Source organism: Lynx canadensis, chromosome B3, assembly GCF_007474595.2.
Source record: "Lynx canadensis isolate LIC74 chromosome B3, mLynCan4.pri.v2, whole genome shotgun sequence".
NCBI classification, from domain to species: Eukaryota; Metazoa; Chordata; class Mammalia; order Carnivora; family Felidae; genus Lynx; species Lynx canadensis.
In genome coordinates, this window is record NC_044308.2 from 3002836 (window position 1) to 3030547 (window position 27712).

The 27712-nt window shown below is 44.5% G+C and overlaps 1 protein-coding gene across 1 annotated transcript in view; it reads right to left on the reverse strand.

The window, feature by feature from the left end:
- The window catches only part of ADAMTSL3 (ADAMTS like 3), a 351345-nt gene that overhangs the window by 194353 nt on the left and 129280 nt on the right, over window positions 1-27712 (reverse strand). The window contains exons 5-6 of the mRNA XM_032593550.1: window positions 18682-18918; window positions 6184-6310 (exon numbers count right to left, since the gene is read on the reverse strand). Coding sequence (XP_032449441.1) covers window positions 6184-6310; window positions 18682-18918 — 364 coding nt within the window. The remainder of the gene's footprint in view (window positions 1-6183; window positions 6311-18681; window positions 18919-27712) is intronic.

Sequence of the window (27712 nt, forward strand, 5' to 3'; positions counted from 1 at the left end):
GTTCTACCTTACCAAGAGTGAGAAACTGTACCCCATCCCATCCCTTCGCATTTCAGAGCCTCCTCGGCTCATGTCTCCAAAAGACTGGTTTCTTGACCCAATTTCACTCAGCGTCTACCCTGGTTCAATTAGAATTACCGCGATTTCTAATCACTCTTGGACCCTGACAAGATGGAGTCTCTTTCTGCTGAGACTTCCAGGCTCTTCAAAGCCAGTGCTTAACTCTAGGTGCTCCCCCAACACCCGAGCTATTATTTCCCCACTTCCAGTCCAAAAGCCGTCCTGGATTAACTCCTCCCAGTCCAGCCTGGCTCCTCACGGTCTCCCCCTGATCTGAATCTTTCCTCTCCAGCGCTACTGTCTCCTACAATTCAGTCTTCCTTGACACTTCTGACAAGGTGTCCCTCCATCCCCATCAGCAGCTTTCTTAAAAACAACACCCATGGGGCGCCTGGGTGGCTCAGTCGGTTGAGTGTCCAACTTTGGCTCAGGTCATGATCTCACAGTTTGTGGGTTTGAGGCCCGCATCGGGCTCTGTGCTGACTGCTTGCTCAGAGCCTGGAGCCCGCTTCAGATTCTGTGTCTCCTTCTCTCTCTGCCCCTTCCCCGCTCACGCTTTGTCTCACTGTTTCTCAAAAATAAATAAATGTAAAAAAAAAATTTAATTAAAAAAAAAAAAAAACAACAACAACAACACCCAGACCGACTGACTGCTGATTTGGACATCTGTTTATAAATATTCACATTTACATTTAATGTACGTGAGAGGTGTGACATCTTTTGGTACCCAAATGAGTCATATTTCTAATAAAAACACTGCCAGCATTCACTGGGCACTCTCTAGGTGCCAGACACTATTTGGAATGCTCAGCACGATTGATTTACTTAATCCTGACAGCACCTCTACAAAGGCAGTATTATTGCTGTTTCCAGTTTAAAATGAGAAAACCAAAATACACAGTAGTAAGCAACCAACCCAGGATTTAAACCCAGGCTGTCTGGCCCCCCAGAACCCAACTTCTTAGCCACTTCCCCACAGTGTCTTTCGTAGTTAGTTATGAGAGATGGTCCTTAACACCTCTGGTCCTTAGTCTCTTCATCGGTGAGGTGGGTTTGACGATATCAAAACTATCACGTAAGGGGGGTAGTGGAACTAAGTGGGACGCCATGCTTGAGGACAATTCCGGGCATTTGAAAGCACTGTATCAATATCAGTAATAACGGAATGGGTGGAAAGCTGTATCTGTGGTTTCCCAGCTCTGTAGAAGCCAGTGTGTGTGCAGGCCACAGTTCTGGGTGATGAGGCAGCCCTCCCCGGGGAGGACTTCCCTTCCTGAACAAAGGGTACTGCATTCGAGGAATGGTTTTTGCACTACCTTCTTTATTGTCTGGGTGTGGATGGGTGTGAATGTCGAACAGTGACTTTGCACTGACAGAGACGAAAGCCACACTCTAAGGATGATGATGCAGATGATGACGATGAAGGAGACAGAGACGAGTCTGGTTCCTTAAAGACACAGTGGAACGGCTTCTCCAACCTTGGCTGTCTACTGCAGACCGTCCTGTATTTGTAAGTTGGGTTTTCCATGGTATGTAGGAGAAAGCCTTCCTCACTGGTGCACCACCGCTCAAAGCCAGCTCCTTCATGACGTCCACCGGTGGGAACCTCTACGAATTCATGGTCCCCCATCTCAGGGAGCCCTCACAGAGATCACTCTAGCTTTTTACTGTCTTTGGTAAGTTCCTTCCCCTCCTTTCTTTGATGGGAACACTCTCAAGTCTCTGAGAGCCCTCGCTCTTCCAGAGCTGACTCTCACCTCTTAATGAACAGTACCAAAAAAAAAAAAAAAATCCAATATTCTAGAATACTGCTAATTCCTGTCCATGTTCCCTGCCTGTATAGTTATCCAGCTCCTGACATGGCACGGGTGTGCACCCTCCTTTTGTCCCGGGTAAATCCTCTGTCTATATAATCTCTGGTCACTTCTGTTCACTCCTCAACCCACTGCAGTCAGGCTTTGGCTTCTGTTGAAATTCATTGAGACCACTCTTGCTAAGGTCACGGGTGGTCTCTGAATTGCCAAAGAGCACATGTTGGACTCCTATTCCAGTTGGTATCACAGCAGCGGTTAACATGGTTGACCGTCACCTCCTTTTTGGAAATACTCAGTCCTTTGGCGTCCATGATACTGCTTTTGCGAAGTCCTGCATTTACCTATTCTTTCTATCTTCTCTCATTCAGGTTCCTTTAAAGTTCTTTGCTGGCTAAACGCCTTGACCTCAGGTGCTCCCCAGGATTCAATTCTTAGCCTCGGGATATATTCTATACACTCTCTTTGGGTGGACTTACCTAATTTATTTACCACCAATAAGGGGATTTTGCTACCAGACAACAATGGACTGGCATATTTCATTTTTTAGTTTTTTTTTTTAACGTTTATTCATTTTGGAGACACAGAAGATGAGTGCAGGGCAGGGGTGGGAGAGGCAGGCAGGGAGAAAGGGAGACACAGAATCCAAAGCAGGCTCCAGGCTCTGAGCTGTCAGTACAGAGCCCAATGTGGGGCTTGAACCCGTGAACTACGAGATCATGACCTGAGCCAAAGTTGGACACCCAACCGACTGAGCCACCCAGATGCCCCTGGACTGGAGTATTTCAGATCAATCCTTTAACCCCAAACAAAATACAATCAACGTCTCTTTGAAGGTACCAGAAAGATTCTGACATATTTAACACTCATGGGGCCAAATCTCCCAAGAGAAGGAAAATCCGAGGAGGTGAGCTTTATTGTCGGTATGTGACTCCTCTGCGTGAATCCCTCACCCAAGTGAACAGCGAGCATATCCACCCTTCCGCTCAGGCTGGGAGCTGGAATCAGCCTCGCTTCTTCTTTTCTCTTGTGGTCTTCATTCCAAGGATTATCGGACTCTGCAAATTCTATGTCCTAAAGATCTCTCTGGTCTGTCTCCCATCACACTTCCTTGGACTAAGGCCTCATTATCTCAAACACCCTCCATCTACAAAAAGTAGTTTTGAAGCATTTACAAAAAGCTTCCCAGATGGACTCCTTGCCTCCAGGCTCCCCTAACAGGTAGTGCAGCCTCGACATGCTGCTAAGATTATTTTATTAAAACACAAATCTAACCACGTCACTCCCCTGCCTAACTTCCACCTAAGTGACGTGTGCAGCACGACAAGGAAGGCCCTTATGATTGCCTCCTGAATGCCATCTGTCTCCTCCTTCATCCCGTCCAGTGCGGAACAGGACTCAGGCCTGAGCAACATGTTAACAGTTTCTCAAGAACGCCTAGGCTTTTCGTGAGCATCATGGCACCAACTTTGGGTTTCCCCCACCTGGAAAATCTTCCCCACCCTACACCCTTCCATGGTGTTCTCCCACCTGCAGAGAACAAGTAAAATCCCTATATCATAAGTTACATCAAAATAAATTCAAATGAATGGAAGGTTTTACGTGAGGAAAACAGAACCATAGGGGTGCTGGCAGAAAATACACAGGAATAGATTTTTTCCTTTTAAGGCAGGGTTTACAGATTACAATCTGGGGGTCAAATTCAGCCTGCCACCTATTTTTGTAAATAAGGTGTGTTTCCTCTTTTTTTTTTTTTTTTAAATTTCTGTATGCCTTGGGGGCACCTGGGTGGCTCAGTTGGTTAAGTGTCCAACTCTTGATTTTGGCTCAGGTCATGATCTCATGGTTCATGAGTTCGAGCCCCACGTCAGGCTCCGTGCTGCCAGTAGAGAGCCCGCTTGGGATTCTCTCTCTCTCTTTGTCTCTCTCAAAATAAATAAGTAAACTTAAAGTAAAAATAAAAATAAATAAAATTTCTGCATGCCTTGTATCTTCCCCTCCATTACTACCCTGTTTTGAGTTTAACTAATTTTTTATAAGCCATTTTGATTTCATTTTCATTTTTTTCTATATATTTGGATATATGCTTATATATTTCTTTTAGATGTTTAGACATTGCTTAAATACCAGACAGATGACACTTAATCTCCTGAATGTATAACAAGTCTAGTTTTTTTGATCAGAAATAAATATCTATGTCTATTATCTATATTATCTATTATACACATATAGATTTACTTAAAAATGGAAAAAGAAAAGCTTTAAAACCAAAGTGTGCTGCTTTGTTATGAATGTCTAATGTGCATTCAAAGTATTGAAAAGCAAGCCTTTTTACCAAAGGATAATGTCACTAGGACATAAGGACTGTAATTATAAGAGAAGATTTTGAGGGGCATCTGAGTGGTTCAGTCGCTTGAGCATCTGACTCTTGATTTCAGTTCAGGACGTGATCTCAGGGTTCATGAGATCCAGCCCCGTGTTGGGCTCTGTGCTGACAGCACGGAGCCTGCTTGGGATTTTCTCTCTCCCTCTCTCTCTGCCCCTCCACCACTTGTGTGTGCACGCTCTCTCTCTCTCTCTCTCTCTCTCTCTCTCTCAAATTTAAAAAAAGAAGGTTTTGCAACATAAAGGTGCTCATGGAGACTAGAAGCTAGGAAACGCTGGGGAAGACACAAAACAGTGAGCAGGTGCTCTGGGAGGAAGGCTCTGGGAGGTGGAGGGCGTGGCCCCAGGCCTGGGCTGGATGGCTGTCCCACCACGTGGGTCCAAAGCAGGAAGAACACACCCAGCAGGATCTGAGAGCAGGACATCGCTGCGGCCTCCGAAACAGTCACCGCTGAGGGGGGTGGGCGGGTTACCCCTCCAGACTTCAACAAGGTCCCCTCCAGGGGGTCTGCTTTCTGACCTGTAATAAGACGCGGGAAACCTAGGATAACAGCACCCACGATGGGGGCTGTCCAGGGCGACCAGCAATTCTTGCGCGTGGTATTCTGGGAAGGGTCCTTGCTAGTACGTTCAGGGCTGAGGTCCCTAGATGCACACCGGCCGAGCAGTCCGGCTTTAGCGTCTCTCTGGCATCAGAAGAGCGGCCTCCGCCCTCAAAGCTTTCACTTGCTTCGGCACCGGCTTGTCTGGCGGAACCTCTTCTCCGCCGGGATGCGCGCTAAGGAGGCAGGGATGTAACAGACTGGCCCGTGGGTCACCAGCCGCACCTCCTTCAAGGCGCCGCCTTCCCCACCTCCTGCAGTCAGTAACAGGTGGCAGGCCACTCGGCCTCGGGCCCTTTCCCATCACTGTCGCTTGCTGCCATGGTCGTCTTTGGGCCTTGGGGTACTTCCCGCTACGCCCAGTTTCCATGGCTGACTTCTACAGCAAGTCTAGCTTGAACTGCTACCCCTGCACATAAAGCTTTATTGGAACACAGCCATGCTCTGTGCTTCGGCCTTGTCTGGGGGTGCGGGGGGGGGGGGGCGGGCGGTGCTGCAACAGCAGTGCTAAGTAGTTGAGACAGAACATATACGCCCTGCCGAGCCCTAAAACCCTACCTGGCCCTTTACCCAAAATGCTTACTGACCCCCAAATCGTGGGATTACAAAAGGCAGACATCACTGAGATTAAAAAAAAAAAAGATGAAAATTTCTGAGGACGTAAAACTTAGAAACTATCGATCCTAAAAACACAAACAATATTGAAAGCCAAACGACAAACCGAAGCCGATATTTAAAATAGGTGTCACGGAAGTGCGTGATGGGCACGGAGGAGGGCACCTGTTGGGATGAGCACTGGGTGTTGTACAGAAACCAATGTGACAATAAATTATATTTAATATAAAAATAAAATAAAATAGGTATCACCAAAAAATTGAAAGTTAACAGGCAAGCGGTTCATACTCGTGACGTAACAAACGCTGGCGGAAAAGACCAACATCCAACCGGAAAAACGCACAGGTGACTTTTGTGGTTCATTGAAAGAGGAGAGGGTGTGGAAAGATGGGGTAAGAAATACAAGGCGGTGTTCTCTACCTTGTTAGCAAGCATGGGAGGCAAATAAAAAAATTACTACTTCATGCTTTACCTTAAAACAATGGCAAATCTTTAAAAAAAAAAAAAAAAAAAAACCTGTCTCGGTAAAGATTCAAAGAAACCGGGGGTCTCAGAGAAGTTCACCGAACCGAGAATGTGACAGACACCTTCCGGAAGAAATGGGACTTGCGGAGCACGGGTCGGAAGCGCTCTCCGCCGCCTAAGCAGCTCAGCGAGAGGAAAAGGTGTCCAGCAAGGGGCGGTGCAGCGGCGCGGGGGGTCAGACCTACTTTTCTCCGGAGAAACGTGCGCCTTGGACTGTCCCCGCACGAGCCTGCAGGTGGAGCCATTGCCGGCGCACACGCCGCAGCTGTCCTCGCGGGCGCCGCTCCCCAGGTGCCGGTCGCAGCCCACCGCCTGCGGACAGAAGCGGGCGACGGGAGCGTGAGAACGCGGGGCTGCAGCTCTAGACACTTCCAGAAGCATCCTCCCGGTGGGAGCCTTCCTGGATTCAGGAGGGGGCTCTCTTCCACGAGGACAGAGTTTGCAAACTATGCAAGCCGTAAAGCCTTGCAGGATATCGCTTGGGGGGCTGGGGAGGGGGGGGCTCTTACGCGCCCCCCATCTAATGGAAACGGGGGAACCGACGCGGCCCCTCCCTGCACATTGTTACTCATTTTTTTTAATGTATATTTTTAATTTGAGTCATAGACTTGTACGTATATAAACTGAACGGAACGCTAGAGATACTGTTTCCGCTGGGTACCCGGCTGCCCACCCCTCCCCTCTCTCCTCTGACCCTACTCTGGTCCTTTTCTCTCCTTTTCTCCCCAAAACGACTGCCATCCTGAAGTCCGCTATATCCTTCTGGGCCACCGTTTTGCTTTGAACACTTTTTTCTTTGTTCTTATCTCCATTTCCACACTATCTCAACATCAATACATACCCATCGCTCTATTGTATATCTTTACATCTCCTTCTGTTTATCGTTACTTATACCCACACCTTGGGTCCTTCCTCTGCCGTTATACCTACGTACGTATCTTTATAAACCATTTTTATTTATTTATTTTAATGTTTCTTTATTTTTGAGAGACAGAGACAGAGTGTGAGCATGGGAGAGGCAGAGAGAGCAGGGGAGACAGAATCCGAAGCGGGCCCCAGGCTGTGAGCTGTCAGCACAGAGCCCGACACTGGGCTTGAACTCAACAAACCTTGAGATCGTGACCTGAGCCGAAGTCAGAGGCTTAACCGACTGAGCCACCCAGGCGCCCCTATAAACCATTTTTAAATGCAAGAAAGGAATGAATGGGAGAGATGTCTCACCGCATATGCTTATACTGCTACCTTTTAGTCCTTACTCATAATTGTGACTTATTATTTTTGTGAGCAATTTGTGTGTGCGTGCATGTGTGGGGCTTTACCCGATTGTGAGCTTCTGTATATGAGGCAAAGGGCTATGCCACGTTTCTTTTTATTTTACAAATACATCTTCTACATAGTATGTGCCCGCTGATATTACCTAGTGAGAGATTTTATCTCTACCCTCCTTACACTCACTCAACTTTATTTGTATTTCTATACCTGGTGTTTATGCAGGGGTTCTGGAGGCAGACAGCTCCCTGCCCAGCCCCACCAATGCTTCCAAGATGCGGGATGACCAACAATTCAAACTCTCAAGAGACCCATTTTCCTCAAGAGTAACATAGGTAACATAGAGATAAGAGGGACGTCTGGGTGGCTCAGTCATTTGAACGCCCGACTTTTGATTTCGGCTCAGGTCATGATCCCCAGGGTCATGGGATCAAGCCCCATATCAGGCTCTGTGCTGAGTGTGGAGCCTGCTTGGGAATTGCTCTCTCTCCCTCTCTCTCTCTCTCTGCCCCTCCCTCTCTCTCTCTCAAGAATAAAAAAATAAAAATAAAAAATAAATGAGTAGTAATATACAAATAATAATACATACTTCACATAGGGTCTGGTAAGGATACAATGAGAAAATGTATGTACAAACTCTCAGTACAGGGATTAGAACATTTCAAAAGGCTCAATAAAAAAGGGTCCCTTCTATCATTTCTCTGATTTTCATTTCGTTTTGACTCCTGGGCATGTCGCCCACCCCCCCGCCAGCATGGGGAGCTGCTGAATCAGACACTGTATCCACGGTGTTGAAGACAAAATAAAACTGGAGGGAGTTAAAACCACATCTATGGATGATTCCTTCCAAAGTTTCGGTGCTGAAGGGAAGGAGAAAGATCAAATAAAAGTTTCAGGGAGAGGTAGGAAAAGTTCCAAGGAAGTTTAAGGAAAAGCCCATGATTAAAGATATTTTTAAATTCACAAAGGGCTGTCATGAGGCAAGGGTTTACATCTGTTCTTTGTGTTTCCAAACGGTGAAAGCTACAGGTTTAAGCCTAAGTTTAGTTCAATATCGGAAAGTTTGAGAAGCCAGGGTTCTCCAAGAACAGGTATTCAACCGGGAGCTAGGCAGGATGGGAAAACTGGTGCGGGGATTAAATTATCTGAGGAGTAGCTAACTCCAAAGGCTTTTGAGATCCTCTCATCCTGATTAGATGATTTTCTCAAGCTAATAATGAAAGAATGATGGTAATATTTGATTTTTATCGAATGCCTGCCACATGTCTGGCATCATGCCAAGCACCGTACACGTATTATTTCACTAAATCTTGACAGCAACCTGATGACTCGGGTGATGTCTTCTACCCCTATTTTCCAAATAAGGCATCTGAATGTTACTGAGGTCAACTGGCCTTTCAGTATCACACAGCTGGTAAATAGCATCATCAGGAAGAGCCTGAAAACCAGGTCGACTGATCCCAGAATCTTCACACCATGCCACACCTTCCCCATCTTTACACCGGCAGACGGACCACAAAGAACTGAGTCACACAGGCAATTATATGAATATTTACAAGTACATGTGGAACGAATTAAGGGTGATTGATTTTGGAAACGCACTTGCGTGGTTGGGATTCAATCAATGAGTAACTTGTGTTCATGCAACGTTCTCCAAGGGGAATAATTCTACCATGAAGTTATAGAAACACTGTTTCCGAGCCAAGCTCTGTCCTCACAATTCATGTCCCTGAGCACCCTGCATTTCATGAGAATGACCACCACTCTCTATCTGGTCATCCAGAAAGGGTGTGGGTTTAGGAGCTAGGATGGGCTTGTTTTGAAGAGTGTTTAGCGCCTTGTAAGATCTTAGGCAAGCAAGTACCTCCCTCAGCACTTACATTCGTTTTAGAATTTTCTTTCAAGTGACAGTTCACCCAAAACTTACAGCCAAAAAAAAAGCATGTGAAAACATCACAGAAAAAAAAAAAATACCTGAAAAGAAAGTCTGGTTGCCTTATGATTCATGGGGTATAAGTGAGAACTGCCCCTGAAAGTAAGGGACTACTGGGGCACCTGGGTGGCTCAGTCCGTTAAGCGTCCGACTTCGGTTCAGGTCATGATCTCGTGGTTTGTGAGTTCGAGCCCCGCGACGGGCTCTGTGCTGACAGCTCAGAGCCTGGAGCCTGCTTTGGATTCTGGATCTCGCTCTCTCTCTGCCCCTCCTCTGCTCACTGTCTCTCTCAAAAATTTTAAAAACAAAATTATTTTAAGAAAAAAAAAAGAAGAAAATAAGGGACTACTAAATTTGGGCTCTCAGATCTCATCCGAACCAATAATAAGCAACTTTTGAAAAACTGCCTGGGGTGTTTTCAACCTCGGTGACATCTCCTGAGGTCAAGAACTCTAATCGTAATGATTTAAAAAAAACCACTAACTGAGAAAACATATCAATAAATTAACATCTATTAAATAACCAACTTTTGTAGAGCCAGGCACCACGGGGAATAATTTAACAAGACAAGATTCATATCCTACAGTGCAGTTAATGAGACAAATTACACAAGATATCTGATTTAAACAAATATTTAAAGTATATGAGCAGCGCTTCCGCGGAGAAATTCTCCTACATAAATCATCACTTCAGCTAAGGATTATTTCACAGCTTCTGCACACGACTTCCTAACCAACTAAAAGAAGATAGTATTGGAATTAAGCGGCATTCCTCCATATGAAGCCACATCTGAATCTTTTTAGGTGAGTCTAATTTACTCTTTCAACGGCCAATTTTTTGAGTCAACTTCTGTTTGAGACCCCCGACAACTGGATTCTACCTTAGAAAAACTTCTAGATTCCTGCCTAGAAAACCAGAGTGCATGGAGCTACGGTAGTCATTAGAGATATTCTAAACTATGGGACTTCTCCTTCAGCCCATGGTACTTCCCACCCCCTTAGAAGGTGAGTGTGGTTTTGACTGTCTTGGGCCAATCAAATAGGAGTCTAAGTGCTGGTGTCACTTCTGTGAGAAGCTTTAAGGGTCAGTGAATGAGTCACATGCTCCCCTTCTTACTACTATAGTTATTATGTAACACCTGTGTTCTAATAGAGCCCCCCTCAGTCCGATCACTGGGACGTTCCAAGAGCAGAGACCCCCGTGGACCCTGTGTCAGACAGGGCGCATTAACAAGAAGTCATCTTCCATTGTTGTAAGGCACTCAGCTTCGGCGGCTGTTAGTTACTGCAGGAAAGCCTAGCCAGTGTTGTGAAGAGGAAGGTCTTCACAATTTAACCATTAATGGACACAGGAAGGTCATTAACAGCAAGGTGTTATTTCAAATTGGACATTTCACACTAAAATCCAGACTTCTAGCGGTATGTGGGTGGTTCAGTTGGTTAAGCGTCTGACGATCTCACGGTTCGTGAGTTCGAGGCCCACGTAGGGCTCTGTGCTGACAGCTCCGAACCTGGAGCCTGCTTCGGATTCTGTGTCTCCCTCTCTGTCCCTGTCTTGTTCTCTCTCAAAAATAAATAAAAACATTCAAAAAAATTTTTTTAATCCAGATTTCTGGCTCCTGTTGACAAACAGACTCTGGTGTGTTTATACGTAGCTGCCCCCTTCACAAGGAGCAATTCTCCAGGTCTCAACAGCCCTCGTGCTCAGCATGACTCCACCCGATTACTTTCTGTCTGGGACAGGTGTGGAGATACTTGAGTCTGTCTACACGTGACTGCTGTCTGCACATAAGCCCCTGTTGTGCCGGCCATCCTTTACCAGACCACATCTTATTTCCAGTTACAAACTCCAGCTATACTTTGGGCAATACAAAAAGTACAAATACCACCAGTATAGTGCGACAGTTAAGAAAACAGATTCTGGAATTCGGTGCATGGGTCCAAGTCTAGCTATCCCCATTTCTAGCTATGCAACCTGGGGAAAGTTCCTTAGCCCCCTTACACCCAGTTTCCTCGCAAACCAAGTGGGGCTAATGACTACCCGCCTCATACGTGTGACGAGCTGACACAGCCAAGTGCTTTAGACGATGCCTATCAAGAACCCAGTGAATGTTCGTGGCTATTAGTTTCACTGTAACTACAAGTGGTTTCTTCATCCACCCAGCTGTCAGGGAATTCAATAAACATGAACGGTAAGTCAGACTGGTTGGAACCAGGTCCCGTTTCCCATAAAATTCAGACCTGCAAAACGGAAGGTAATTTCACTCAGGGAGCGTAGTTGTCTCCCGCTGTCTGCGGGGCTCAGATTCCCAACAGGTTGCTCCCAGGAGCACAGTGATGTGCTCATTTAAATGAGCCCGCTGTAAACACACTCGCACAGGTTATTTGTAGTCCGTGCCAAGGAAACATCAGGGCTCAGTCTGCTTATCCTCAGGCAAGCGGCACGAATCACACACAGTTTCTTCTCTCTGGTCCTAGCTATCACTGAAGGCCACGGCCACATCGTCCAAGAAAGGGAATGCGGGTCAACTTTATCCCATTGAGGGAAAGATCTGAATTCTCCTGAGAGTGTCTCAGTCACTTCTGAAGAGACTGCATACAATCCTTTTCTTCCAAATAGCCTTGCCCAAAGAGCACTCAGCTTTCGGCAACCAGGGTATCCTGAGGAATCCGCTTCCCCATCAGCATCACAAAAACGTGATGGGAAGCACGCTTTGAAGATGAACTAATTCCGTGTCGAAAATCACATTTCTCCTGCAAGCCCCTACAAGCCTTGGAAATCACTGGAGCAAACTATGCATCTGAGACAACGAATATGAAGAGGGGGCCTTGGTCAGTGAGCCCGAGGGGGGAGGCAGGGAGAGGCAGCCTGTGCTGACTGAAGGCCTCCTGCCTGTTTCTGGGCTGGGCTCCTGGAATGTGTTTGTGAAGGAACGAGTTTAAAATAGGACCTACATCGAGAATAATACCTCCTCTTTCATACTGAAAAGACCAAGGCTCAGCTACGGTAAGCGGCCACAGTAAATGAGCACATTCTGCCACCAGCGTCGACTCCAACCGTGTCACTGAGACCCCCCTTCCCCCAAGCTGAGATCACCAGTATGTATCTGTCTGGTCCAAATGAAGCAAGCATCTCTCTGTCCTTATCTCTCTTGATATCTCTGAGGTATTGGACGCTGCTAACTTTTCTTCTTAAACACTCAACCACCCAAAACTTACAAAGAAATTCTGCCCCATCAAGTGTACCCCTTCCAAGGCTTCCTCCTAAAATGAGGCGGCCAGAACTCCGTCATTGGAAACCTGCTTCTCTTATTCAGACTCCAAGGACATACATGAGCTTTAACCCTGTGACCCACAGACTCCCAGATCTATGTTTCTCATTTGGAATTCTCTCCTAAGCTCTAAATTCATATATCACCCAATATTTTCTGTCTTGAGGAATGGCCTCATCATCTACTTCATCATCCTGTCAGAAATCCAGACATCTTGCTAAGCTTCCCTCTCATTCCCCACATCCAGTAACACACCCAGTCCGAAAAGATTCCTTCGTTAGTCTTTACAATTCGCCGTATCCTCTCCATTCAGCCTCCCTCTGGATTACCCTAAACTCCGGTTATCCCACACTTGACCTCCTGTTGTTTGGCCAGACCGTGCCCTCTCCAAATAATCTGCCATGTGGCCACTTGAGTGACCTTTCTAAAGACAATCCCAACCGAGCTACTCCTTGTAAGATTCTTCATTGACTCCTATTGTAACTTTCAGAATGTTCATGACTGGTTTCCACCGATGCCCATAACCTCAACTTTTAGCATTGTTGCACAGGTATTTTCCACCTCAACTCTACAGAATGAGTCGCTGGTCCTTAAATATACCTACTATTATTATATATCTCCAGTGCTATTCACTCTGCTTGTGATTCCCTTTCTCACCTCGGTTTACATAAGTACCGCTCAACTTTTCAAGACCTCAATGTCAAAACATTACCTTTTCCAGAGTATTCTTCAGCTCAAGCTAAATTACTTTTAATAACAATTCTTTTTAATTATGAAAGCAACACATACTCATTGTCAAAAACTTGGAGAATGAAAAAGCATAATTCTGCTGATGAGGGATTAGCTTCTCTTAGCATTTAGAGAAAGAGCCCAAAAGTGAACTGGAGGGGTAAAAAGGGGGAAGGGGGAAAAAACAGTAAAACGTGAGATAGCTAATAGAAGTAGCAGGATAGAGAGCACATGTGAGCAAATACATTAACTCAAATATGAATTCGGGAAGGCAAGGTTGAGAATTGTGGAGCCAGAAACAGAAACGAGTAGGCATAGCAGTTAGGATAACTAGTAGATCTGGGAAGAACAATACTAGTTCATGTGGAGCAGAGGAGGGGGCATCTGAATTGAAGGAATCTGTGGAATCTCCAACAATGGACTTCAAACTGAGCTAGAAATGCAGGATTGAAAATTGAGAGAGAAATAAAGGAGAGAGACCGAGATACATAAATAACCTCTAAATTTGCACGTGGATAAGACTCACTCATTCAGCAGAGGCCAGACAGCGTAGGCATTGTGGGGCGTGGCAGAAAGCACAATACATGTGATTCCTGTCCTCAAAGGACTTACATTCTGGTGTGGAAGAATGTCAGGATCAAATGATCACACAAAGAAATGTGTCCTTATGGAACAGTATCAGTGCAATTAAAAGGTATCGAAATAGAAAAGGAGGACTAATTTAGGTAGAGTAATCCCTGCGGACCTCTTAAGGAAGTGATATTAAGCTGACACCATGAAGATAATAAGAGCAGCCAGGAGCAAAGGTAGAAGGAGGTAGGGACGGCATGTGTAGGAGCTTTCTGCCCCTTTGGCAGAATTGGAAAAGCAGCACAAAAGGGAGAAGAGTGGAGTCTCTGAGCTAGAGGAAAGGTCAGTAGAAGCGTCCCAAATAAAAAAGCAAAAAGAAAAAAGACTGAAAAAATAAAAACCAGAGCATCCAAGGACTGTGGGACAACTACAAAAGGTGTGGCATGAGCATAGTGGGAATACCAGAAGGAGCAGAGAGAAAGGAATAGAAGAAGTATTTCAAGCAATAATGACTGAGAATTTCCCCCAAAGGAATGTCAGACACAAAACCATGGTTCCGGGAGGCTCAAAGCACACCCAGAAAGACAAATGCCAAAAGAAGGCTACACATAGGCATATCGTATTCAAATTGCAAAAAAAAAAAAAAATAAATCAAAGATAAAGAAAAAGTCTCGAAAGAAGCCAGAGGGAATAAAACACCTTACCTACAGAGGAGCAAAGATAAGAACTACATCTGACTTACCCTTAGAAAACATGCAAGCACGAAGACGGTGCAGGGACAGACTTCAAGTGCTGAGAGAATAAAAACACCCACCTGGAATTCTGTACCCTAGGAAATTACCCTTTAAAAGTGAAAGAGAAATAAAGACTTCCTCAGGCAAACAAAAACCGAGGGAATTTTTTTTGCTGGCAGACCTAGTTCTTCAGAGTATGAAAATGATATAGGTCAGAATACTGGATCTATATAAAGAAAGGAAGTGCATCAGAGAATGCATAAAGGCAAGTAAAATAAAAACATTAGTTTTTCTCATTCTTAATAGGTCTAAAAGACGATGGTTTATCAAAATGGTAACAGCAACAATGCGCTCAATTGTGTATGCTTGTATATGTGTGTGTGTGTGTGTGTGTGTGTGTGTATGTGTTTAAGCATTAGTGAAATGAATGATAGCAGTGATAAAAGGGATGCAGGGAGGAATCAGAATTTTTTGGTTATAGTGAAGAAGTCGAGTGTTCTTCAAAAGTAAATTTGGATTAGTTGTAAATGTATACTACAATCTATAGGGTAACTACTAAAAAAAGAATTATAACTGATGTATCACATAAGGAAAGGAAATTCAATCATAAAATGCTCATTTAAAACTGCAAAACGCATGGGGCTCCTGGGTGTTTCAGTCAGATGAGCGTCTGACTCTTGATTTCGGCTCAGGTCATGATCTCACAGTCGTGAGACTGAGCCCCACGTCGGATTCTCTCTCTGTCTCCCTCTGCCTGTCTCCCCCACTCACACACACACTCTCTCTAAAATAAAATTTAAAACAAAAACTGTAAAATGAAGAAAAACAGTGGAGGAAAAATAGAAATACAGAACAGGAGTAACAAATAGAAAACAGGAACAAACATGGTATATATTAATCCAACCATATTAATAATCACTTTAAACATCATGGATCTAAATGTACCAATTAAAAGCAAAGACTGTCAGAGTGGATCAAAAAAACAAGATCCAATTATCCAATGTCTACAAGAACCCTCTTTTGAAGACATAAATAAATTAAAAGTAAAAGGATGGCAAATGATAGGGCATTCTAGCATTAAACAAAATAAAACAGGAAAAAGAATATTAATTTCAGACAGAGCAGACTTCAGAGCAAGGGAAGTTATCAGGTTTAAGAGGGGCATTCATGTAATGATAAAAGGATCAATACTCCAATAAGACATTAACAATCCTTAATGTGTACGTGCCTAACAAGAGAATGTAAAAAAAAAAAAAAAATGAGGCAAAACTGATAGAACAGCAAGGAAAAATAGATGAATCCACTACTAGAGTAAGGAGAATTCAATACCCCTCTATTCGAAATGCACAGATCCAGCAAGGAGAAATCAGTAAAAACACAGTTGAACTCAACAGCATCATCAAAAGAACTGGATATAATTGATATCTCTTGACTATTTCTAAGAACTACAAGATACACTTTCTTCTTAATTTCACATGGAACATTCACCAAGACAGACCACATTCTGGAACGTAAAACACACCTTAACAAATCTTAAAAAAAAAATGGAATCATATACCATCTACTCTCAGACCACATTGGAATTAAACTAGAAATCAATTATCAGAAATGCAGCTGGAAAATTCCAAAATACTTGGATATTAAACAACTTACTTCTAAACAACATGAGTCAAAGGAGACATCAAGAGAAATTTTAAGGTATTTTGAGGAAAATGAAATTAATAATATTTACCAAAATATGTGGGATGCAGTAAAAGCAGTGCTTACAGGGAAATTTATAGCATTTCATGCATATATAAGAAAAAAAGAAAAATGTATAATCAGTCATCTAAGCTTCCACCTTAGGCAATTAGATGAAGAACAAATTAAATCCAAAATAATCATAAGAAGAGAAATAACAAAGACTAGGGGCAGAAATCAGTGAAATTGAAAACAGGAAATCAATAAAGAAAATCAATGAAACCAAAAGTTGGTTTTTAAAAAGATCAATAAATTCATAAATCTCTAACGAGGCTAACTAAGAAAAAAGAGAAGATACAAATTACTCTTGGAAGAAATGTAAGAGGGGACATCACTACAGATCTCATGGATATTGAAAAGATAATAAAGAGGGGTGCTTGGGTGGTGCAGTCAGTTAAGCATCCCAGTCTTGATTTCAGCTCAGGTCATGATCTCACAGTTTGTGAGTTCGAGTCCCGCATCGGGCTTTGCACTGACAGTACAGAGCCTGCTTGGGATTCTATCTCCCCCTTTCTCTGCCCCTCCCCCACTTGCTCTCTCTCTGTTTCTCTCTCAGAATAAAAAACTAAACTTGAAAAAAATTAAAAGATAATAAAGAATATTATAAACAATTCTTTGCCTACAAGTTTGTTAACCTAGATAACACGGACCAATTCCTTGAAAGACACAATCAGCCAAAACTCACACAAGGAGAAAAAGACAATCTGAATGAGTCTCTATCTATTAAAGATATTTAATCGATAATTAATAGCCTTCTAAAGCAAAAAGCACCAGACACAGATGGGTTTACTGGTGAATTCCACCAAGAATTTAAGAAAGAAATTATACCAAATCTCTACAATCTCTTCCAGAAAATAGAAGAAGAGAGAGTATTTTTTAACTTCATTCTATGTGGATAGCATTACCATGAAGGCCAAAACCAGACAAAGATGTTACAAGAAAACCACAGGCCAACATTTCTCGTGAAAATACATGTACTCCCTAACAAAAAGGCAAGCCAGGATCATGGATTTCAACATCAATGCAATGATAAGTCATTGAGGGATTTCAATCGGTGAGTGACAAGTTCTTAAAATGAAACTCTGTGTTACCTTTCAAAGCAATCACTTGGGCTGCTGTGTGGATAATGGACCTGAGGGGGACTGTGGTAGAAGCTGGGAGATCAGGAGAGAAGGCCGGTGATAGCTGAGGTCAGAGGTGACAGAGGCTTAGACTAAGAAAGAAGTCATGCAGGCAGGGATGTCAGACTCAAAAAAAGACATTGAAGGCAGAATGACAATGGAGGAGATGCGTGTGTTGGAAGAGGAGAATCAAGAATGACTCCACATTTTGCCGAGGCCAATTTCTAGATAAGCGGATGGAGGAAAGAGAAGCTACTTTGAATAGCAAGATCATGGTTCGTCTCTGTGATGTCTGAGAGGGCTGGTAGTGTCTATACTTGGTGGGTGGTTAGGCTGCTCATTTGCTGTTATTAACATTGTTTTTGTTACAAACATAATAGGGTAGATGGAATACTACACATGCATTATTTTAAAATATTTTTCCAGAGATTAAGGGAACAGCCTGGAAGCTGAGGAGGGGATAGGTGTCAGTTCCATGCATCACAGCTTTGCAAAATCTACTCTGAAAAACCTGCTGGAATGCATTCATGTTAAATTTGCAGGAGATAAATCATGCTCCCAAAGACCCAAGACAATAAATTAACTTAAAAGAATTTTTTTTAATGTTTATTTATTTTTGACAGAGAGAGAGAGAGAGAGAGAGAGCTCAGAGCATGAGCGGGGGAGGGGCAGAGAGAGAGAGGGAGACACAAAATGGGAAGCAGGCTCCAGACTCTGAGCCGTCAGCACAGAGCCTGATGTGGGGCTCGAACTCACAGACCGTGAGATCGTGACCTGAGCTGAAGTCGGACGCTCAACCGACTGAGCCATCCAGGTGCCCTGACAATAAATTAACTTGAAGAAAACAATGAGTTAAAAGGCTCTAAGAACCTACCGAGGTTACCCTTCCAAGGTAAAGGTTCTCAACATGGGATCCCTGGACCAGCATCATCAGCATCTCCCTGTGAACTTATTAGAAATGCAAATTATCAGGCTCCAGCCCAGAACTACTGGCTCAGAAACTCTGGGCAGGGGCCCAGCACCCTGTGTTTTAACAAGTTCTTCAGGGTGATTCTGACGCATTTTCTAGTTGGAGAAACCACTGACCTAGAGGAGCTGTAAGATGTCATATATTGCAATCTTTTGATTCTACATGGACAAGGTCTACACTCTTTTCAGTTAAGTACCACATAATTTAAAGGCAAGTAATCCTCTCTAAAATATTTTTTGCGTGAAAATTATCAAAGACACTATTCCACCTGCATGAACAAAAGTAAAGAAACGAGTCTCTGTCTTGAGAGTGGGCGTGGCCCCTCCTGGCAGCAGGTGTGGCTTACCTGGCAAATACCGCTGATACACATGTCCAGAGAGTCCGTGTTGCAGCGAGTTCCATCCAGTACCTTGGGTGCCAGCTCCACTACCAAGTTCTGTCCCCGTGCGTGACACTTGAGCGCACAGGGGGCAGCAGGATCGTTGTATCGTGGAAGCCATTCATAATAACGCCCCTGATACTGGACGTCATTGTAGGCGGAGCACTGCTGGGCTCTGAAGTCTTCTGCATCAGGAGGGCAGTCCTGGAAGCAGAGAAGAAAGGCCACGTGCACATCAGTCAGGGAGATAAGCCAACAGGGGGCTGAACAAGTTTCCAGGAAGTCTCACGAGCCCAGATCCCACCATGTGCCTCTCACCTTGGAGTCCCATCATCTCTTCCATTGTCCTTTCAAATTCAAGACCGAATCTATAGCCGTGGAGTTCTACTAGGAGCTCCGTGATAATGAAGACAATATTTATTCTGATCACTCTTCCACCCAGGTATTTTTTCCCCCAAATAATTAAAGCCCATCATATTTAAACGCCAAATTTTGCTCTGTTTTAACCACCTCGGGTATAAGTTTTTAAACGCGTTCCACGGTCATCTTCTTCTTGAAACAAGGGACGCATAATGCTTTTAATTCTTCTAGGTGACTCAAGGTCTTTATAGGGAACATTAATTATCATCCGTGCCCTCAAGAACCATTTCAGCATGAAGGATTACTTGGCCCTTACTTTAACTGGCCCCCCAAAGCCTTGTGTTTTGTGAGAATTTGTGTTTGTTTCTTTGTTTCTGCTTGTTGTGATTGTCGTTTAATTCACGTGCCTTTCTTCCCTTTTGGGGGGAAGGGGGCAGGGGGTGGGCAGTCACTGCTCTTCTCTAGAACCTGGTGCCTGCCTTCAACTGGATCTACGATGGAAAGATAAACACAGCCTTTTCAATTTCTGTCTACAACAACAGCAAGGAAATTCTAAGTAAATGCTCCGGGGAGCTCTCATAATAATAGTAAAAAGTGTCTGGGCAAGGCTTGATGACTCAGAAATCTTTTTACTTAATTACTAATCCCTCCCATCTGCTATTTCCAAAGCCAGATGCTGGCTGACAAAATGTTACTTTAATCTTCAAAGCTGAGCATAAACTTCCCAATTGATGGGAATTAATAAATCCTATACTAATTTCCCAATTAAAAAAGAACAGACACAGAAAGGCATTACTTTATATATTTTTTTCTTGTTACAAAAGTAATCAATGGCCCTTATAAAAACTTTTGACAAATAGTTTTTATGGAAAAAAAAACATAAATGACAAAGTTTCTTGTACCTAAATCTTTACACAAATCCTTGATGATTCCCCAGAAACAAACTTCTGGAAATAAAATTTCTGAGAAAAAGGGTGTGTTTCATGAGCTTTTCAAAATATGGCCAAATTGCCCTCCAGGAATTTCCCTCCTTATTATCACCAGGATCCATAAATTCCCTTTTTCTCTGTCTCTCTTCTCAGCTTGGATATTATCATTTTCTAAACATTTTCCAATTGTCCGTGTTCAATAGCATTTCATTGCTTGAATTTGCATTTCCTCTCATTATTTAGGTCTGATAGCTTTCATGTTTATTTGCCTTTTGTATTCATTCTTCAAACATTTCTTGTTTTCTCGCCTACATTAATCTAGTGGAATGTTTGCCTTTTTATTATTTTTAACAGATAAAACTATCAACTTTCCTAATGAGGTTATCAACTCCATCATCTTACACTGGAAATATTTTTCCCATTTGATTTTGGTTTTGGTGCTTTATAAGTCAAGAAACTCTATGTTTCATGTAGTCAGTTCTATTAATATTTCCCTCTACATCTTCTTCCCTCATTCATGAGTTCAGAAATGCTTCCCACCCCCCGCCTAAGAACAGATAAATACTGAAATGCATGTTTCTAGTTCCTTTCTAGTTTAGCAATGATATTTAACTCTTTGTTACGTCTGGAATTTCCTTTGATGGATGGTGTAAGGTAGAAACCTAACTTTATTTTTTCTACAAACAGTTATTAATAAATTATCAGGCAGGATCTTAAAATATGACTTCTTTCATTTCTCCCCTTTTTATTACTTGACTTTTGTGTCTTACGGTGTTTATGCTTTTGGCCTTCATAATCTGCTTCATAATCCTTTTTGGAAGTAGGTAGGGAATAAATAAAATATAATAAATAAACTTCCCCTGGGCTTGGTTGTATCAGTTTGCTGTGAATCATTCCAAAATCCTGGAATGTAGAGTATCCACATTTTTCTTGTTTCAGCAAGATTAAACCTTAACACAGGTCACACGGACGGAAGAGTCAAACTGAAGACTGGACGCGGTTGACCTTTCTCTCTTGAAATGTGTTTTCTAGCTGGCCCCAGCGAAGATAATCAGTTGATAAAATTATACGGCCTCCCTTCTCCCTAACCATGGCCAGTCTTCTCTGTATCTGACTCTTTGAAACCCATGCCAAAGGGTGTCAGAGAGCAGAGTGAAAATGATTTCCCTTGCATTAGGCTCACTGGTGTGGCAAGCATGCTTTAGGGACTGAAATTTCTCGCTGTCTGACCCCTGACTGCCTTCGACACCATAAACCAATGAAGTTTCCCAAAATTAACAAGGCTTAATTAACAGACAGCCTAAGATGCCAGCCTACAGTTAGTCCTTGCTGAAAGGGTGACCAGGTTCGGACAAGGGACCCAGCCTCCTTGGCCACAGCTGATTATCGGAGGCTAACACCTGGTCCAGGCCAGGAATCTGGGACGGCCACAGAAGAGCCAGAGCTGAGGACTCCCAAGGCTGTGGGGCGGGGCTAGCCGTCTCTTTCCTGAGATGCCTGCTGAAGCGAAGCCAGCCAGTTCCCGCAGCAAAGAAGAATGCACCAGACGCGAAAGAAGGAAGGCTGACGAACCAGGTATTTCACCAGGAGGACAGAACCCGGGTCTCTCACTGTCTGATTCCTGGCGCCAGGCCCTCAAGGCGTGCTGATCCCCAAATTCCAGTAAATATCCGCACGTCCATCCAGTGAATCCCATTTTTCTTGAGCTAATTAGAGTGGCCTCCGTTCCTGGCAAATGATGATCCTGATGAAGAAAGACACCCTTGTATCTGCGTCGCGCTCTCTAGTTTATCGGGGATCGTCACTGACATTCTTTCTTTACCACCACCCCTTGACGGAGGTGGGTCAGAATTATCATTTCCTTCATTTTAGAAATGGAGAAAACTGTGATCTAAGAAGTCTTCGGTCACTAGTCCAAAGACACACAGCTAGAATAGGACACGGCCGAGACTGATTCCCAACGTAACAAGCATTCCATTATGTGATACCACTTTCTGGTAATCTTGAGAGACATTGATGATTTACATTAAATGCTTCCTTTTACTTGGCATTCTTCCAGTGTCCACAGTAAGCCTGTCTGGTCGGCTTCAGCTGGGTTCCCTGCCCTGGTGTAAGACAATGTAGGGATTCTTGTGTCTTCAGTAGTTGAGCTGACCTTTAGGAAGCTTGAATGCTAAACATTCTTAGGGATTTCCCTAAGAAGCATTTCTCCCTATCAGTTAAGACAACACGTTTATTAAGTATACTTTATGGGTTTTGCATATGTTACGTGCCATGGACAACGTAAAACAATAACCCACCGTTGTCATTTAGAGAGCTTGTAATCTTGGAGATGTAGCATCCACATGCATGAAATACACTGGTGCGTTGTTTGTATTTATAGATTCATAAGTACAGCTTTGCAATGAAAGCAATAAAATTGTTGTCCAAGTGTTAAATGAAAACTCGACTGAGTGGAACAAGTAAAGAAGAGATCCTACATTGGGAAGACTTGACTCAAACAGGAGTAGGCAGCCAGACTGAAAAGCACAGAAAAGAAGAAGGAGGAGGAGGAGGACAGAGATTAGGAGGAGAAGAGGAAGAAGGAGAGGAAGGAGGACAAAACGGGTAACAACTAGCACCCATTCAAGGACCATCCTAAAGACAGAGATTTCTTCTCCCTCCTAAAGCTATGAAAATACATAAACCATTCTCATGGACAACTGAGGGAGAAATGCCAAGACAGGGAGATTACCTAAGACACACAGCATTTTTATGCGAAAGAGATAGACCATTACCTAGGGGATGATTTATATAATAGGACTGAACCAAGATTTAATTTGGATTATATATTTAGGTAATTCTTCCCAGATAACCAGTGAGTAGGGACTTAGGGGAAATGCGATTTCTGTTGTAAGCAAATTTTAAAATTTTACTTTGTCTTCATATCCAAGCTGTACTAGCTGTACTAGGAGGTAAATTTGGGGATCCTGTTATATAACTGATGCCAAAATTTCCAGCCCGGAAATAAATTACTGCGAGTGACCATTATAAAAGGCCGCAGTTAGCAAATGATGCATCATGGAAAAATGATATTTCAGATGAGATTTAAGGGATGGCATGATGTGAATGGGACAACACGCGGGAAACTACAAAAGTGACAGAGAAACGGCAGAAATACATTTAGTGGCTATGAGGGACAGGGAACGGACTTGTCCGGTGAGGGTAGAAGTGACGAGCTCAATACGGAAAAGTCTAACCAGTTTCCGGAGGTCCCTGAAAGCAAGTGAGGGGAATTAAAAGCAATAAGGATTCACGGAGGGGACTGGCACAGAAAACACGGCATTTTAGGAGGGCCGGTGTGATGGCTGACGGACGGGGGTAGGAGCCGCGACAATAGAAAGCAAAGAACACCTCTCAGGGGAAACCGCCAGGAATTAGCCATCCATAGGACCCATGGTATGAAGAGTCTCTTGAGGGTCACATCAAAGGTTGCTTTGTCTAGAAAGCCACAGGGACCCCACGGTGCAGAGTTAACCATTTCTCCCCATCTGCGCTCACAGAAAAATGCACTCATGCTTGCAAAACCACTCTCACCCCATTATGATAGACTCATTTTTAAAGGTATTTTCCCTTTGCCCTCTTCCAGCATTGCCTTTGGTACCATACACCCTGGTAAAAAAACGAGTAGTCAAATTCAAGCATTACAACTCCTTGCTGACACATATGACTTCCTTTGGAAAGTCTCCACTGGCTCTGGGATACGCCTGATAAGGAAAACTCTCTCCCGAGGCCCCAGTGGCCCTGGCTGTGAGGGTCTTTGCTGAGCACGACTGGAGGGTTATCTCTGAAGACAGCAGGTAGCTGGGATTAGGGGATGCTCCCCTAATCCTACAGGCCCTCAGCCCAAAGCACCATGGTCCCTGACGGAATGAAGCCAGGGAGAGCCGCAGAACCATAGCCTGATTTTTCAGGGAGGGGGGCGTGGTCCTCATTTCCTGGCCATGCCTCCTTTTCCTGTACACGGGGAGTGGAATCTCTCCTTCTAGGGCCTCTGATGTGTGTGCCGAATGCATTCACACTTCACAACGAAAGGATATTCGATCTTCGAGCGCCTGGAGCCTGTCGTTCTCAGATATCTTCTACTGAAGTGGGCACAAGTCAGGAACGCGGCTGTCGGGGTCCGTCCGCATCAAGCCAGATCCTCCCCTGTGCCGGGGACCCCCTGGGCCACTGAAGTGGAAAGCCCATGCCACGGAGGGCTTCATTTCCATGACTTCCCTCAGCTGCTGCTTCTCCTCGTCCTTTCTCTGCTGTTCCCTGATCTCTGTCCCTGGCCGACTGTGAATCTTCAGGAGGTCTCTCCTGCAGCTTCTGTAACGGTGTCTGAAAGGGGAATGTTCTGGCAACCGCCCCTGCCAGTCAGTCATGTGTTTGTGGGTCGGGAAAAGCAGCCATGTCTTAAACCACCGTCCGTAGTGTTATCCCATCCCCTAACAAAGCTCAAGACCTTTCAGGCTCCTTTCCAAGAGGCAGGCTGGTGTAGCAGAGTGCTTAACACTGGCACTCCAGAGCCTGGGGGTGGACTGCCTGGGGTTTAATTCAGCTCTGTGACCTTGGGAAGGTTACCTAAATCTCCTCCTGTGTATGAGTGGATATAAAAATAATACCTACTTTGTAGAGATGCTATGAGGACTATCATGGGTTTGTTCGTGGTCAGGCACTTAGAGTAATGCCTGCACTTAGGAAGTACTTAATAAGTGTGATCTATTATTATTATTATTATTATCATCATCATCATCATTATTAGTGATTTTTGCTAACAGTTAGAAAGCTTGTACACATGGATGACAAACTCTGTGGTTCTGAGGCTGAGAGCTTGAGGCTTCAGACAAGGAGGAACAGAAGTACGAGCCATCTCCGGGATGGGATGGAACAGTAGGTCCCTGGGGCTCACTGGCAGTGACCTCTGATCCTCCATGGAGTAGGCTTCCCTGATCACTGAGATGGTGAGGTCCCTCCGGTGGGAATGGGAGGTCTCGCGGCCCGATGGGATAGGCTCTCAGGCCCCAGAGCTATAGGTGTGGACATCTCTGAACCACAAGGCAAATCTCCCTCATAAGAGGGCTTCATCATGGAATCACAAAAGGCAGCTTCCTTCAGAAAAGTGGGTGATGGGCCCCATCTCCAGGGACACGGGAAGCCACTGGCTGCCGTGCCAGCATGGCCCGCCTTCAGCCGGGACACTGAATGACAGCGAGAAGCTGGGGTGCACTGATGGGAGCCCGGTTCCCTCTCTCCTGAGGTAGGTCATAGACTGGTCCCCCTCCTGCCCTCTGCACCACCCTGCGCAACACAGAGGTGGCGATTTCAAAAGGGAGAGTCTAAACCCAATTAACAAAGCAGGAGGCGGGGCACCTGAGTGGTTCGGGCAGTCAAACATCCAATTCTTGGTTTCGGCTCAGGTCACGATCTCACAGTTCATGGGATCGCGCCCCACACTGGGCTCTGCGCTGACAGCACGGAGCCTGCTTGGGATTCCGTCTCTCCCTCTCTCTGCCTCTTCCCTACTGGTGCTCTCACCGTCTCTCTCAAAATAAATAAATAAACATAAAAGAATAATAAAGCAGGAAGCAACTCCAGAAAAGATGGGACTATCTTTGTGCCCTGAGTTCATGGGGTTACTTCACTTATGGCACTTGACCTCCTTGTGACGTTTCTATGTATATTCCCAGGAACGTACTGTATATCTCTCCTGCGAAGGAACAGACTCCTTAGAGATCCCCAGCAGCTGGGGCTGCACGGACCCCCTCTGGTCTGCAGGAGGACTTGAGCACGCACGACTGCACCCCACGGCCGTGAAGGACCTGCCACAACCCCCCTTCCTTGCCTAAAAGGAATTCGGTGGAAAAACTCTGAGCTGGCGATGGCGGGCATGGAGATTAACACCACATTCTTATGAAATCTCTGTAAGGACTCCAACGCTGAGAACTACAAGGAGCAACATTCACACTGCTCTCCTCTCTGCTGGTCACCACCTTCTACACATGTATTTCTCCCCAGCCTAGAAGGTGGTAAAGGTTCCTGCAGGATCCTCCCAGAGGGGCCCTCAGTTAGAGACCACAGGGACCCCCCAAGTCCCACGGAGCCTCAGGGGCATGGGATCTTCACTCGAGTGCACCAAAGTCCTAGCCCTTGTACCTGAGATGTGGTAGGTTGTAGTAGATTACGTTGTGTGCCCACATTGTATGACCGACACTCCCAGACCCTCGTAACACTTGTGTTGAAGAAGATGCCTTCTTGGAATTCGCGAGAGCACAGAGCACACACAGACACGCACGCACGTAGAGACCCAAGAATGAAACCTCAAACTGCCACACCTTGACCTGGGCGTTTAAAATGAATTCTCCTAGGGGCGCCTAGATGGCTCAGTTGGTTGAGCACCCAACACTTGATTTCAGATCATGTCATGATCCCAGGGTTGCAGGATTGAGCCCCACATCGGCCTCTGCACTTAGTGTAGAGCCTACTTAAGATTCTCTCTCTCTCTCTCTCTCTCTCTCTCTCTCTCTCTCTCAAAAAAAAACCTAAATATAAAAAACAATTTAAAAAAATAGGCACCCAGGCAAAAGGCAGTAGACCTAACTGCCTCTTAGATAAAACCCTTAGGTTGTTAATGAATTCACGTGCTTGTATAGGAGACAATGCTAGACTGGGTTTGCACCCACGTGCCCACCTTTGTGCCGAGGTCAATCTCTCTGCCTTTGGTGCCCCAACCTGGACCTCAGCTCATTGAATTAAGCATCATGCACACGTGTGTGTTCCGATTCCTTGGACCTCTATCTGGTCGTAGGACATGTGAAATCTATTTGCCTTGTCACCCAAAATTTCTCCAAGGATATAATGGACACCAATCTGGCCGCCCAAGGCCTGAGTGATATTGGAGTTTGCCCAATAAATAAGTGCCCATGTTTCCCACTTAAATTTGAAACCAGCTGTAAGAGAAAGAAAAACACTTCTGCTTGGTCACTGATAAAAACCGCAAACATGGCTGAGCCCCGCAATCAGAAGGTCTTGCTCACACTGTGTGCCCAGGGCTGCTCCCCCAGGAAAAGTTTTGGTCTGCGGAAGACAAGCACTCAGACAGGACTTCTGTCTCACACTGGCCCAGGACAGAGAAGGGAGAGACAGGGACAAAGCCCCAGTGAGTAAAATTTTTTAAATAAATTAATCACAACCAACAGAGGAAAATGGACTTACAGAAAATCTAAATCTCACTTAGATTTCCAGATTCTCATAGTTTCCTTTTATTTCCCTTCATTTTGATTTGGGTATATATCGCTAACAAGGGAAATGTTTTAAGTGGAAATAGGATTGGTTCCTTCTGATATCTATTTTGCATTTTCAGATCTGTAAAGCAAAATGTTTGCATTTTGTTTTTAAGTGCTCAGCGTTGTAGAATAAGAGTGAGGTTTCTAAACCCATCCCTATGTGGGATTTTCTTGCATCACGTATAGAGCTCTCTTAACATATTTTGCAGTGGGCAGGACAGGTGGTTTGGAGCAGGGAAAGAAAGCAGAGACCGGTTCAAGTCTGTGCTCTTCCTTTGAGACCCTTGGAAAATAATTTTACTTCTCTCAGCCCCAGGCCCCTCATTTGCAAAAAAGAAATAACCACACCTCATCTGCCTACATCTCAGAGACTGTGTGAAGGTCCAATGACATACCGTA